This window comes from Coturnix japonica, chromosome 6, assembly GCF_054131305.1.
Source record: "Coturnix japonica strain WE chromosome 6, WE-NBRP24, whole genome shotgun sequence".
Lineage (NCBI taxonomy): Eukaryota > Metazoa > Chordata > Aves > Galliformes > Phasianidae > Coturnix > Coturnix japonica.
In genome coordinates this window covers 1403903-1417041 of record NC_140668.1, presented here as the reverse complement: position 1 = coordinate 1417041, position 13139 = coordinate 1403903, and the positions used below count along the sequence as shown (strand labels likewise).

The 13139-nt window shown below is 41.9% G+C and overlaps 1 protein-coding gene across 2 annotated transcripts in view; it reads right to left on the bottom strand.

Moving 5' to 3' along the window:
* The window catches only part of LOC107306749 (uncharacterized), a 64200-nt gene that overhangs the window by 46224 nt on the left and 4837 nt on the right, over positions 1–13139 (bottom strand). For both annotated transcript variants that reach the window (XM_085550699.1, XM_085550700.1), the window contains exons 7-11: positions 11376–11426; positions 8982–9015; positions 8832–8901; positions 7528–7588; positions 6978–7162 (exon numbers count right to left, since the gene is read on the bottom strand). In XM_085550699.1, coding sequence (XP_085406825.1) covers positions 6978–7162; positions 7528–7588; positions 8832–8901; positions 8982–9015; positions 11376–11426 — 401 coding nt within the window. The remainder of the gene's footprint in view (positions 1–6977; positions 7163–7527; positions 7589–8831; positions 8902–8981; positions 9016–11375; positions 11427–13139) is intronic.

Sequence of the window (13139 nt, the reverse complement as noted above, 5' to 3'; positions counted from 1 at the left end):
GTGCAGTCCACAGAAGAAGACTACATATCCCAGAGAACAACAGGAGTAACAATAAGTCACGGGACCAGGACTCTATATAATCTCGTTCCCAGGCTGGAGTGCCCTCCTTCTTCTCTCGAACTTCTCGGAGAGTGGGAAGCGTTCCAGCCGTGTCGCCTAGAGTTCACAGTAGGCCTCTCGGTTTTCGGAGACTCTCTCTCTCTGTTTCGTTCGATTTTGTTAGCCTTAATTATATTATATTGTGTTATCTTGTATTTCGATATCATATTTAGTAAATAAGTTTTTCCTCCTTAGATTGTCGCTGTTTTATCCCACTCCCCTTTTCCCCCTCCTTTCCGGGCCCCGGGGGGGGCGTGGGGTGGCTTCCCCTGTCACGGGCATAGGTAAATCTAAGTAACCCGTGACAGATTTTTTGGTGGAGAATGCGGGCATAGAGCTTTTTAGCTTTTAGAACAACTCTCTCTTTGCTCTTAAAGAGCTTCGTTACGGGAGTGTTGGGAGTGTTATCTTTCCGTAGCTGCTCACGGAGAACGTGACCTTGAAATACCAGACAAATTGTCAACATTAAGGGCTGCTGTACATTCTCAGCACTGCTATCTAACTTTTGTGTAGAAAACAAAGGGATTTCTTTCTCCCTTAGAGCAAAGCTAGCTAGTTCTGACTTTTACAGAGCCTGCCAGCTATGAATCCACTCTTCATCCCAGTTGCTCTGTTTAAGGGATTGAAAGCAATTATGATCTTCTTAAAGTATTGGTCAACTATTAACACCATAATTTGGTGTTGTGGAATTGTGCAGATATATAGCCTAGTAAGGTGGATACTGATGGAGACACCTGCCTGGTACTTTTACGAGATGTGGTATGGTCAGAATTTTGGCATCTACACCCCAGATGGAATTGTGAATCTTACAAACACTTGCATCCCAGATGAAACAGGCAATTTTACAAATACTTGCATCCCAGATGGAACAGGCAATTTTACAAACACCACCATGTTTAATTCATTGTACAGGCTAAATAAACCCTTTTTATTTAGGTTGTACTCTCAGATTTCCACACGCTTTTCAATAACTGAGATAGGGTTCATACTTGCATTCATGTTATCACTATCAATGCATGCATATATGTTCCTATGCATTCGTTCTATGCGGAAGTCTCCTCCAGAACCAGAGAATGATGACTGGCAGGGAATATGGAAAGGTTTAGGAAAAGTCTTAGAAGCATGGGGACCCGCAGTGTCATGGGATTTCACTCTTGAACACCTAAGGGACCCTAAGAAATTAAGTGAGTATTTGGGTCAGAGATCTAAGGAGGTAAACCTTATGTGGGGTTTGGCTTATGCATACCGTGCTTTGTATCATACTATTCTGGAGAGAGAGAGTTTCCGATCTGAGATTCAAGCCCAAGTTAATTCTGATCAGTCACAGGAGGCATCAGTAGCAATATCAGTTGCCCCTGTGGAAGGCAAGAAATGGAAACGGGTGTCCATGCGTCTAGAACGAAAAGAAGGAGAAGCACAGGGGGGGCCAGCAGAAGACCCAGGTGCCGGGCATGGAGCAGTACCGAAAAAAGCAAAGGCAAAAACCAAGAGGCATGAAGAAGAGACTGATGATGAGGAGGAAATCACCTATTGTCGACCTCTGAAGCTGACTGAAATCCAAGGCTCAAGAAAGGAGTTCACACGGCGTCAAGATGAAGGTATCCTTGCTTGGTTGCTTCGCTGCTGGGACAACGGGGCCAACAGCTTGTCTCTAGATGGTAATGAAGCTCGCCAACTAGGAAGCATTGCCCAAGATGCAGGTATCGACAGAGGGATTAGCAGATGTTCGGATGGAGCTGCTACTCTCTGGTTGCGGCTGTTAGAAGCCGTGAGAGAAAGGTACCCCTATAAGGATGCTTTGAAGCCTAAATTTGATAGTTGGAATACCGTCCAAAAAGGTATTCAGCGCCTGAGGGAATTGGCCATGGCGAAAATGTTGTACAGCCCTGATCCAAGCGAACTTGACCCAGAGAGAGTGAGGGCCGATCCTGACATGTGGCAGAAAATCACAAGTACAGCACCAGAGAGAATGGCACAGTCATTGGTAACAGGTTCTAAAGGATTCGTGGACAGATGGCCCCGAGTTGTTGAGCTGATTATAATGCTTCAAACCACCGATCAGCAGCTCCCCCAACTGCATGCCGCAGTTTCTGCCATCTCACGGCTAGAAAACCGAGTAGATGAAATGTGCAAGAAATTGTTTCCATCAACTAATTGTAATGATCCCGTAACAGTATCAGAAACAACTGATGAAGGTCAATCCTCGTACGGGCCACCAGGTCTAATGAAGGATCTGATCAAACTAGTCCAGTCCTACTCCCCACCTGCATCATCAAAAGTCTCAGCTGTTAAACGCACACGCTTCCCAGCTCGAGCAAAGAACAACAGTACGATTGCACCGCGTGTTTCCATGTGGCGCTACCTACGTGACCGTGGAGAAGACATGAGGAAGTGGCATGATCAGCCCACGTCTGCACTACGAGCACGGGTGAAAGAACTACTAGACATACCAACCACCAGTGGAGTTGCTCCAGTCATCACAGGTAACCAATAGAGGGGCCCTGCCCTCAGTCAGGGGAGGGAAAGGGATAATAGAGTTTATTGGACTGTGTGGATTCGATGGCCTGGCACATCAGAACCACAGAAATATAAGGCACTGGTGGATACCGGTGCACAGTGCACCCTAATGCCCTCCAGTCATGAAGGGACAGAATCAATCCATATTTCTGGAGTGACTGGGGGCTCTCAAGAATTGACTGTGCTGGAGGCTGAAATAAGCCTCACTGGCAAAGACTGGCAAAAACATCCTATTGTGACTGGCCCAGGGGCTCCATGTATACTGGGTATTGATTACCTCAGAAGGGGGCATTTCAAGGATCCTAAGGGGTATCGATGGGCCTTTGGGATAGCTGCTGTAGATATGGACAACATTAAGCAGCTGTCTGTTTTGCCTGGCCTGTCAGAGGACCCGTCTGTTGTGGGGCTGCTACGAGTAAAAGAGCAGCAGGTACCGATTGCTACAAAGACAGTGCACAGACGGCAGTATCGCACCAACAGGGATTCCTTGCTTCCCATTCATGATTTGATTCGCCAGTTGGAGAATCAGGGAGTGATCAGTAAAACTCACTCACCTTTTAACAGTCCCATATGGCCAGTGCGTAAAGCCAGTGGAGAATGGAGGCTGACAGTAGACTACCGTGGCCTGAATGAGGTCACACCCCCATTGAGCGCTGCTGTGCCGGACATGTTGGAACTCCAGTACGAGCTGGAGTCAAAAGCAGCCAAATGGTATGCCACCATTGACATTGCCAATGCCTTCTTCTCTATTCCTTTGGCCGCAGAATGCAAGCCACAGTTTGCCTTCACCTGGAGGGGCATTCAGTATACTTGGAACCGTTTGCCCCAGGGGTGGAAACACAGCCCAACCATTTGCCATGGGTTGGTCCAAACTGTACTGGAACAGGGTGGTGCTCCTGAACACCTGCAGTACATTGATGACATTGTTGTGTGGGGCGATACAGCAGAAGAAGTTTTTACAAAAGGAGAGCAGATAATCCGGATTCTTCTACAAGCTGGCTTTGCTATTAAGCGAAGCAAAGTAAAAGGACCTGCCCAGGAAATTCAGTTCTTAGGTATAAAGTGGCAGGATGGACGTCGTCACATCCCAGCAGATGTGATCGACAAAATCACTGCCATGTCTCCACCAACTAGCAAGAAAGAGACACAATCTTTCCTGGGTGCAGTGGGCTTTTGGAGGATGCACATTCCAAACTACAGCCTCATTGTAAGCCCCCTTTATCAGGTAACGCGGAAGAAGAATGATTTTGCATGGGGCCCTGAGCAGCAGCAGGCTTTCGAACAGATTAAACAAGAGATAGCCCGTGCTGTAGCCCTGGGGCCAGTACGGACTGGACAGGATGTAAAGAACATCCTCTATACTGCTGCTGGAGAGAAAGGCCCCACTTGGAGTTTGTGGCAAAGAGCCTCAGGAGAGACCCGAGGCCGACCCCTGGGATTCTGGAGTCGATCATATAAGGGGTCTGAAGAGTGCTACACTCCAACTGAGAAGGAGATCTTAGCCGCGTATGAGGGGGTTCGGGCTGCTTCCGAAGTAGTCGGGACTGAAACACAGCTCCTTTTGGCACCTCGACTGCCAGTGCTGAACTGGATGTTCAAAGGACAGGTTCCCTCCACCCATCATGCTACCGATGTCACCTGGAGCAAGTGGATTACGCTGATTACACAGCGAGCGCGAATGGGAAACCTCAATCGTCCAGGAATCCTAGAGGTAATCATGGACTGGCCTGAAGATAAAAAGTTTGGAACATCACCAGCAGAAGAGGTATCACGTGCTAAAGAGGCCCCACCATACAACGAATTACCAGAAAATGAAAAGAAATATGCCCTATTCACTGACGGATCATGTCGCATTGTAGGGAAGCATCGCAAATGGAAAGCTGCTGTGTGGAGCCCCACACGACAGGTTGCAGAGGCCACTGAAGGTAAGGGAGAATCAAGTCAGTTTGCAGAGGTAAAAGCTGTCCAGCTGGCCTTAGATGTTGCTGAACGGGAGAGGTGGCCAATGCTGTATCTTTATACTGACTCATGGATGGTGGCAAATGCCTTATGGGGGTGGTTACAGCGGTGGGAACAAAATAACTGGCAACGGAGGGGAAAATCTGTTTGGGCCGCTGAACTATGGAAGGACATTGCTTCCCGAACAAAGAATATGGTTGTAAAGGTGCGTCATGTGGATGCACATGTGCCCAAAAGTCGGGCTTCTGAAGAACAACAAAACAACCATCAGGTAGATAAAGCTGCTAGAATTGAGGTGGCTCAAATTGACTTGGACTGGCAGAATAAGGGTGAATTATTTCTAGCTCGATGGGCTCATGAGACCTCAGGTCATCAAGGAAGAGACGCGACATATAAGTGGGCCAGAGACCGAGGGGTGGACTTAACCATGGACGCTATTGCGCAGATTATTCATGATTGTGAAACATGTGCCATAATTAAACAAGCCAGAAGGATGAAACCTCTCTGGGAGGAAGGGCGATGGCAAAAGTATAAATATGGGGAGGCGTGGCAGGTTGATTATATCACCTTGCCACGATCTCGCAGTGGTAAGTGTTATGTACTCACTATGGTAGAGGCAACCACTGGGTGGCTTGAAACATACGCAGTACCCCATGCTACTGCTCGAAACACCATATTAGGTCTTGAGAAACAAGTCCTGTGGCGACATGGCACCCCAGAAAGAATTGAATCTGATAATGGGACACATTTCAAAAATTCTCTTATAAATACTTGGGCCAAAGATCATGGCATTGAGTGGATTTATCATATTCCCTACCATGCACCAGCTTCTGGAAAAATTGAACGATATAATGGGTTGTTGAAAACTATGTTGAAAGCAATGGGTGGTGGAACATTTAAGCACTGGGAGAAGAATCTGGCAGAAGCCACTTGGTTGGTCAATACTAGAGGATCTGTCAATCGTGATGGTCCTAGTCAATCTAGCCCCCTACACACTGTAGAAGGAGATAAGGTCCCTGTTATACATGTAAAGAACATGTTGGGAAAAGCTGTTTGGGTCCTTCCAGCTTCTGGAAAGGGCAAACCTATCCGTGGAACTGTCTTTGCCCAGGGACCTGGGTGCACTTGGTGGGTAATGCAGAAGGATGGGGATGTTCAATGTGTGCCACAAGGGAATTTGATGCTGGGGGAATGCAGTCAATAATTTTATGTATCTATATATATATATATATGTTTGCATGTGTAGTGTATTTTAGTTATTATAGTTGTACATTTAGTTATGTTACATGCAATTCTACTATTTAGCTATCACAATTTTACATACGTGTATATATATGTATATATATGTATATATTAACCATGATGTAATAATGTAGAATAAGGGGTGGAATGTCATGGTTTTGTAATTTTGTAATTTTGCTATCAGTATTCCACATCATAACATCATGTCAAGTATGGATACTTCTGTTGAATGTGCAGTCCACAGAAGAAGACTACATATCCCAGAGAACAACAGGAGTAACAATAAGTCACGGGACCAGGACTCTATATAATCTCGTTCCCAGGCTGGAGTGCCCTCCTTCTTCTCTCGAACTTCTCGGAGAGTGGGAAGCGTTCCAGCCGTGTCGCCTAGAGTTCACAGTAGGCCTCTCGGTTTTCGGAGACTCTCTCTCTCTGTTTCGTTCGATTTTGTTAGCCTTAATTATATTATATTGTGTTATCTTGTATTTCGATATCATATTTAGTAAATAAGTTTTTCCTCCTTAGATTGTCGCTGTTTTATCCCACTCCCCTTTTCCCCCTCCTTTCCGGGCCCCGGGGGGGGCGTGGGGTGGCTTCCCCTGTCACGGGCATAGGTAAATCTAAGTAACCCGTGACAATATTATTCAGAAAGTCTTCTTTCTGCCTACATATCTCACAATTTCACTAGTTTCCTGCCCTCAATTTCATTCAAAACTTCCTTTTGTTTCTTCATTTCTAGTCATTACTTCATGAATTCTACTAAATGGCTACAACTTCTAATGGATATTATCCATTCCCTCCGTTTTACATAACAGAAAGTGCACAGATTCCAGAAAGAATGAAGTTTCCTGTCTTTCTCCTTCCAAAACTCTCCAATCTCATAATAAAAATATTGAAAATAATGTCTGAGTTTGGCTATGAACAAGATGTTTTCAGTATCAAAATACAATGATTGAATACAGATACGTGATTGAGTATTAACAGGAAAATAGTTTACTGTCACTTACCTGTATTACCCTTAACAAACTCTTCCAATTGAATCATCCCTGTACACTTACTTTTGTGCTTGAGGGAAATGCTGCCCATAGATTTTCCTCACATCTATTTAGGCCCAGGTTTTCACTTTCTTGTTTTAGTGTTTCATGGAATTTATTATGTACCTCTTTGCACTGCCCTTCTTCCTCTTCCACCAATTCATATTCCTCAAGGTTGCTTGAATCTGAGACATCTTGTTTCAACAACTCTCCACATTCTCCTCTGTTCAGATTTGCACCTGTTGGTTTTTTTTGTTTGAGGCTTTTCTTCTGTGACTTAGGAATTTCAATTCTAGAACTATCACCACCACCTTAAAGCATGAGAAAGGGAAAGAGGAATATGAATCAAATGGGTTATATAAATAGCAGCAGGCATTTTACCCATTAAAAAAACAGGAAAGTAGTCATCTGGGACTGTATGGAAAAGAAGCCAGGTAAGGGCAGGATGGGAGAAGGACACATCAGACACAAAGGCTTAGGAGGGGACTCAGTATGGTCATTTCCATTATCTTACTTATTTTATTCTGACATGACCATCTGTTCTGTTCTTATAACACTACTTTCCTCAATTACTACAGCCAAGTGAAAACAACAACAACAAAAAACGAAATGAAATTATTTAGTAAGTTTACATTTGTATGTCATTGTATTATGAAGTACTTTCCAAATAACTTACCAATATTCCTGAACTTTTGGGGAACATTCATTAACATTGTCAAGTTTGACTTCTGTGGCTTCTGTAAATAAAAATACATTTTAAAAGAATTATTTGATCTGTTTTTGTTTGCTTTTTGTTTTAAAGCAAATCCTTTACTTACATCAAATCTTGAACAGTAAATACAACCAGGCTGTCCCCTTTTGAAAGGACTCAGATGCTTGCTAGATCCTTCAACTTTAATTACACAAACATTCCTCTCCTCTTGTGTACAAGTCAGTGACTATTCAAAACTATCTGTAAATGCGTAACAATTCTAAAAAGGTATTTTAATCCATTGGTAAAATACAACTACACTCGCGATTACTTACTTGTAAGTATGCACAACTCAAGTATCAATTAAAGTTCCTGAAGCTTGAAGAATAAATTAGTTAATATAACTCCTCTTAGTGAAATATCTGTAAATTTCAAAATAATGCTAAAAATTTGAATCACTTCCCCTAAAATCAATGTAAGAAAATAGAAAAATTTTTAAAGTACACATGCTTACATCTCCAGCATTACAGAGTGTGCTGAACTAACAAACTAAAGTTCCTAATCACTGCAGAATCCCAGTGCAACAGACTAAATACTCCAGATGCCATTGAAAAAACTGGTAACATGAAAAACTGAAAAAACGTTCATAAAAACAGCAGGATAAGCTCATGGAGCTTATAAAGAGAAAAATCCAAATATTCAAAAAATGAAGATAGTCATGCAGTGTGAGATTATATACAAGCACGGAATGTCATCCCACAGAAGGAAAAAAGAAAGAAAGAATAATTATTTGAGCAACTCAAGTATCAAACACTCGAGGAACCTAGTGAGGAAGGAGAGAACCAGGTGATGAACAATTTCACTAGATTTTGATAAATAAATGTTCTTTTTCATTATCGTGTTCTTTTTCATTATTCATCCTATCATGTAAATTAGGGGAAACAATTGTGAAGTTTGAAAGAGAACAGAACAGGTTATTTATTAACTTATCAACTCCTAGGGTTGGCAAATCTCACTCAATGAACAACTAATACAATGTGGTAGTTTATCTTAATATCTACTCTTTTGCCTCAAACCACAAATCTACTGCATGTTCTGCCAAAGTAACAAGTTCTTAGGAAAAACTTACAGCACAAGAAAGGTTGGCAGATGAGAGACTCTTCTTAAGGAGGAAAAAAAAAAAAAACAAACAAAAGAATTGGCTGGAAAAAGAGTTTCCTTCTATCTCAGAGGAAACTGCCTTCAAATCACTTATTTTACACAACTATTTTCCCATAAAGGCACCATACCTTGGCTGTAAAATCCAGTTCTTCTTCCTCAAAAGTATTCCAGGTGCCATTACTGCCCTCTTTTTCAGAACTTCAAGAACAAAGAAAAGTAAGTACTGGTCCTCTCAAATAATTCCTCAAATAAGCATTTGGTTTTTTTTTAAGACTAACCTTTTTGAGTCTCCTTTGAAAAAGTCATCCATTGCTGTTCAAATATAAATCGACATGTTGAGATTAGATTTTGCATACTAAAAATTAACCAATACAGACATTTAACATGAAAACAGCTCATAAGAGTACAGAAGCTGAAGTGGTCAATTCAATAAGAACAGCATGAAGGAAAGTATTTACAAAACAAATGCTTTTTCAAATTATACTGAAAAACAAATCAGACATATCTACAATATCTACCATTTTTTTGCTGCCGTACCTTGCTATGGATTATAAATAAAGTATATTTATAAATACAAAGAAAATCAAAAAGCATACTCAGGAGCTATAGGTTATCCCTAGCTAGAAGAATCACCAGCATTTCTCTACAGTGAATCAAAAAATGATATACTTGAGACAAAAGGAGCATTAGCAGGGCATGCTATACTACACCCCCAAGTTTTTATCAGTTCAGTGAAGGTAGTAACTCACACCTAAGACTATAGGATAGGTCAGGTCAAAAGGGATCTCTGGAAGTCTCTCAGCCAACTACTTAAAGCCAGCTCAGCTTTGAGCTCAGGAAAAGTCGGTCAGGGTTTTATTCAGTCTAGTCTTGAACACCTCCAAGAGAAGGTTCACAACTTCTCTATTTTGCCATCCTTATCATGGCAACACTTTTCATCTCCAGCTAGAAACCATCTTGCTTTCATTTATACCTCTTGCCATCTTCGCTTCCTGTCAAGTATCACAGGGAAGCATCTGGCTTTGTCTTCTCATCTGCATTGGACGCTGCAGTTAGGGCCCTTCAAAGCTGCCTCTTCTTCAGGCTGAGTAAGTCCACTTTCTCAGCCCTCTCACAGGGCAAATACTCCTTCACAAATATGATGGCTCCCTAGAGAATTAGCTTGCTATTGATCGATCGACCTCTCATGTAGAAGGAACTCAAAATTACAGCCAAGGCACAGTCAAGTGAGTGCTAAACAGGGGCTGACAATCGCTTCTCTCAGTCTCCTGGCTTTGCTACTCTTAGCACAGTGCAAGCTGCAGCCCTTAGCTGCCAGAGCACCCTGCTGCCTCATGCTCAGCTTGCCTTCTGACAGGTCTGTGTCCTTTCTCAGCAGAGCTGCTCCCCTGCCATGCAGTCCCATCATGTTTTGTAGGAAGGGGCTTTTCCACCCCAAATGGGTCTTGGTATTTGCCCCCGATGGATTTCTTAAGATGCCTGCCAGTCTATTGCCCTGGCTCATTGAAGTCCCTCTGAATGCCAGCTCTGTGCTGAAGCATATCCAACAATCGCTCTTACTTCAGATCATTAGCAACCCTGATGAGAGCGCCCTGCAGTAAATCCTTCAGGTCACCATTCTAATGAAAACTGCAGTCTAGGAACACAATTTTTGAAGCGCTAACACCTCTTAACAACTAAAACATAATAGAAGGACTTTCTGATTCCCAGCACAGAAGGGAAAACAGACATATCTGATCTCCACATAGAAACCATAATTCCTGAAGTTTCTGAACTGTTAAATATTATAACAAAAAGAAGGGTTACTACTAACAGCCTACAAATGAGTGTACAAATTTTGCCTTTCCTAAACACAGTATGCGAGAACATTCCCTGATCTGAACACAGCTTTCTGATGATGCAGTACAGTATAAATGTTCAAAGAAATATCATGTAGAAAAAAGCTAGAGGCTGAAACTTCCCATCTGAGGGCATCTTAAATGGTTCAAATGCTAACAATCTGATTTTTGATGTTTTCCACTACAGAAAACACAGAATATTCTTAAATGCTAATGGAATCCTGCTGTATGTAAAGCTAAGTAACTAACTCAGTACTATGACTCTATCTGCTAACTTTCCATGCAGAACAGAAAATTGCTGCTGTGTGGAACAATTAAACTCTGGACGAACGACTTCAGTTACATCTTCAATGAGTACCACTAGAAGTAAGGAAAACAGCTCATTAAATTACCTACACTTTTGCTTTCAACATATAAATACTGCCAATGATCCTGCTATCCTTTAGAAGGCGAGACAGGAATTTGATGAGATAGCTTTCAGCTAGACCAAAACCACAGCCATGATGCACTGACACAGAAATGAGATCTAGTCTCCAGGGACCACTTTAACTGAAGCCTATATCACCATTTCTGAGCAAGAGGAGAACAGATTACAAAACAAACAACCCCAAAACAAACACTATCACAAGTGATAAAAGCAAATGCTGAATTCAGTAATAAGGGACTCATGCAAAACATGCAAAGAAACAAAAGCTGCCCCAAATCCACTCTAACTCATAGATCTTAAATCATCAAGATACAGATCTGCAAGATAATAAGCACCTATGATGAATAAGTATTTGTCTATCACAAGACATGTGTGGTATTTAAAATACTGCTGTGCAGAATGAATACCTTCACTCGATTCTCCTGTTCTCGGAGTCTGCTCAGGGGACTGTTGCATTTCTATATCCATTAAGGGAAAGGCATGGAAAGGACAGACAACAATGACATCAGAATAAATGCGGAATCTCACAAGTTTGGAAAACACAAAAAGCACACACACAAAGCTACAGCACTGGGAGAATGCGCTGTGACTATGACATGCATTTGCGTGCACGTGTACATCTGTGTGTCAAAAGAGAAACTGTGGAACACTACCTTGACATCAAATTCTTTCACAATAAATCTGTTACTTTTCTCTGGAGCAGAAGGTTGTCCTACTTACATGGATTTTATCACATACACATGCAGTGCTGTGGAAAAACAGCTACTATCAGAAACATACACTTAAGAGAAAGTTTAAAAGAATCACAGGATGGCTTGGGTTGAAAAGAACCTCAAGATGATTTCTCATCCCTTCTGGCTTTTCTGTTTCCTTAAGAGGGAATACAGGAAAAGTTTTATCTGACCTCAGGAGATAAAAATCACACAGAAGTGATAATTTACTTTTGTAAAGAGTTTTACAATGCTGAGACAATTCCTCTAATCATAGAAACACTAAGGTTGGAAAAGATTATCAAGTCCAATTGCAAATGACTCAGGGAAACACTGAACAATACACTAGTATGTGCTGCAGTGGCCAAACATACTGTCACTGCGAACATACTAGAAACAGAAATAGCACAACTACTGTTTTCCTCAAAAATAAATTGTTACCTAAAATCTAAGAGATCGGTCATTCAATATGTTCTGGAAGCCAATCTGTACGTGATTAATAAAAGGGTTCATGTTCTGACACCCAAATAATCATGAGCAAACTTGTTGAAAAATGCTGACCTGTTCAACATTCTTCAGAATCTCCTCTTCTAATTAGAAAGTACAAAAGTAGCAGAAAGGATAAGGTCAAAATTTTAGATAGCAGAAAAATAAAACAGAAGAGCAAAAGACAATAAAAGAATTCCAAAGTGGGTATTTCTCTGGTCTCTCTCTCAACATCCCGGCTTCTCCTCTAAAGGACACTTTTAAGACTGTTACTGTGGCATATTAAAAGGACTCTCATGATTCAGGGTGTAGATGCAATCAGAGACTGCAGAATTAATTCCAATATTGTTTCTACTACGCTACTGAACTTTCTCTCTGCTCCCTCCTACTCCTCTGCTGGGGTCATCTTTAAGAGACTGAGCACAGGGAGAATCACAGAATGGTTTGAGTTGGAACAGACCTTTAATATCATCTAAATCCAACTCCCTGCTATAGGCAGGGACACCTCCCTCTAGACCAGGTTGCTCAAAGCCCCATCCACCTTTGGCTTTGAATGCTTGCAGGGAGGGAGCATTTACAACCTCTCTGGGCAACCTGTTCCAGTGTCTCATCCCCCTCACAGTAAAGAATTTCTTCCTGATATCTAGTCTAAATGTACCCTCTACTTGGAAGAAGAAACCCTCAAATCACATATTTTAAATTAACCCAGGCCTGTTAGTTCTTACAATGGGGTACCAGAGCAACTATCTACGTGCATGGAAGGTAGCAACTGAGTGGATTTGGATAAAAAAAAGTATTTCAATGATTAAACCAACTGTATCGAGCCCCACTGAAAAACAAGCAAACAAAACTTCAAAACCAAGCTACGAAGAAACTTTTTCAACCACTCTCTAGTTCAAAGTAACTGCTCCTAAGTCAAAGGCAACATCACTTGGGTCTAAAATCTATTCTTCCATCTGGGATAAGTCCAGGAAG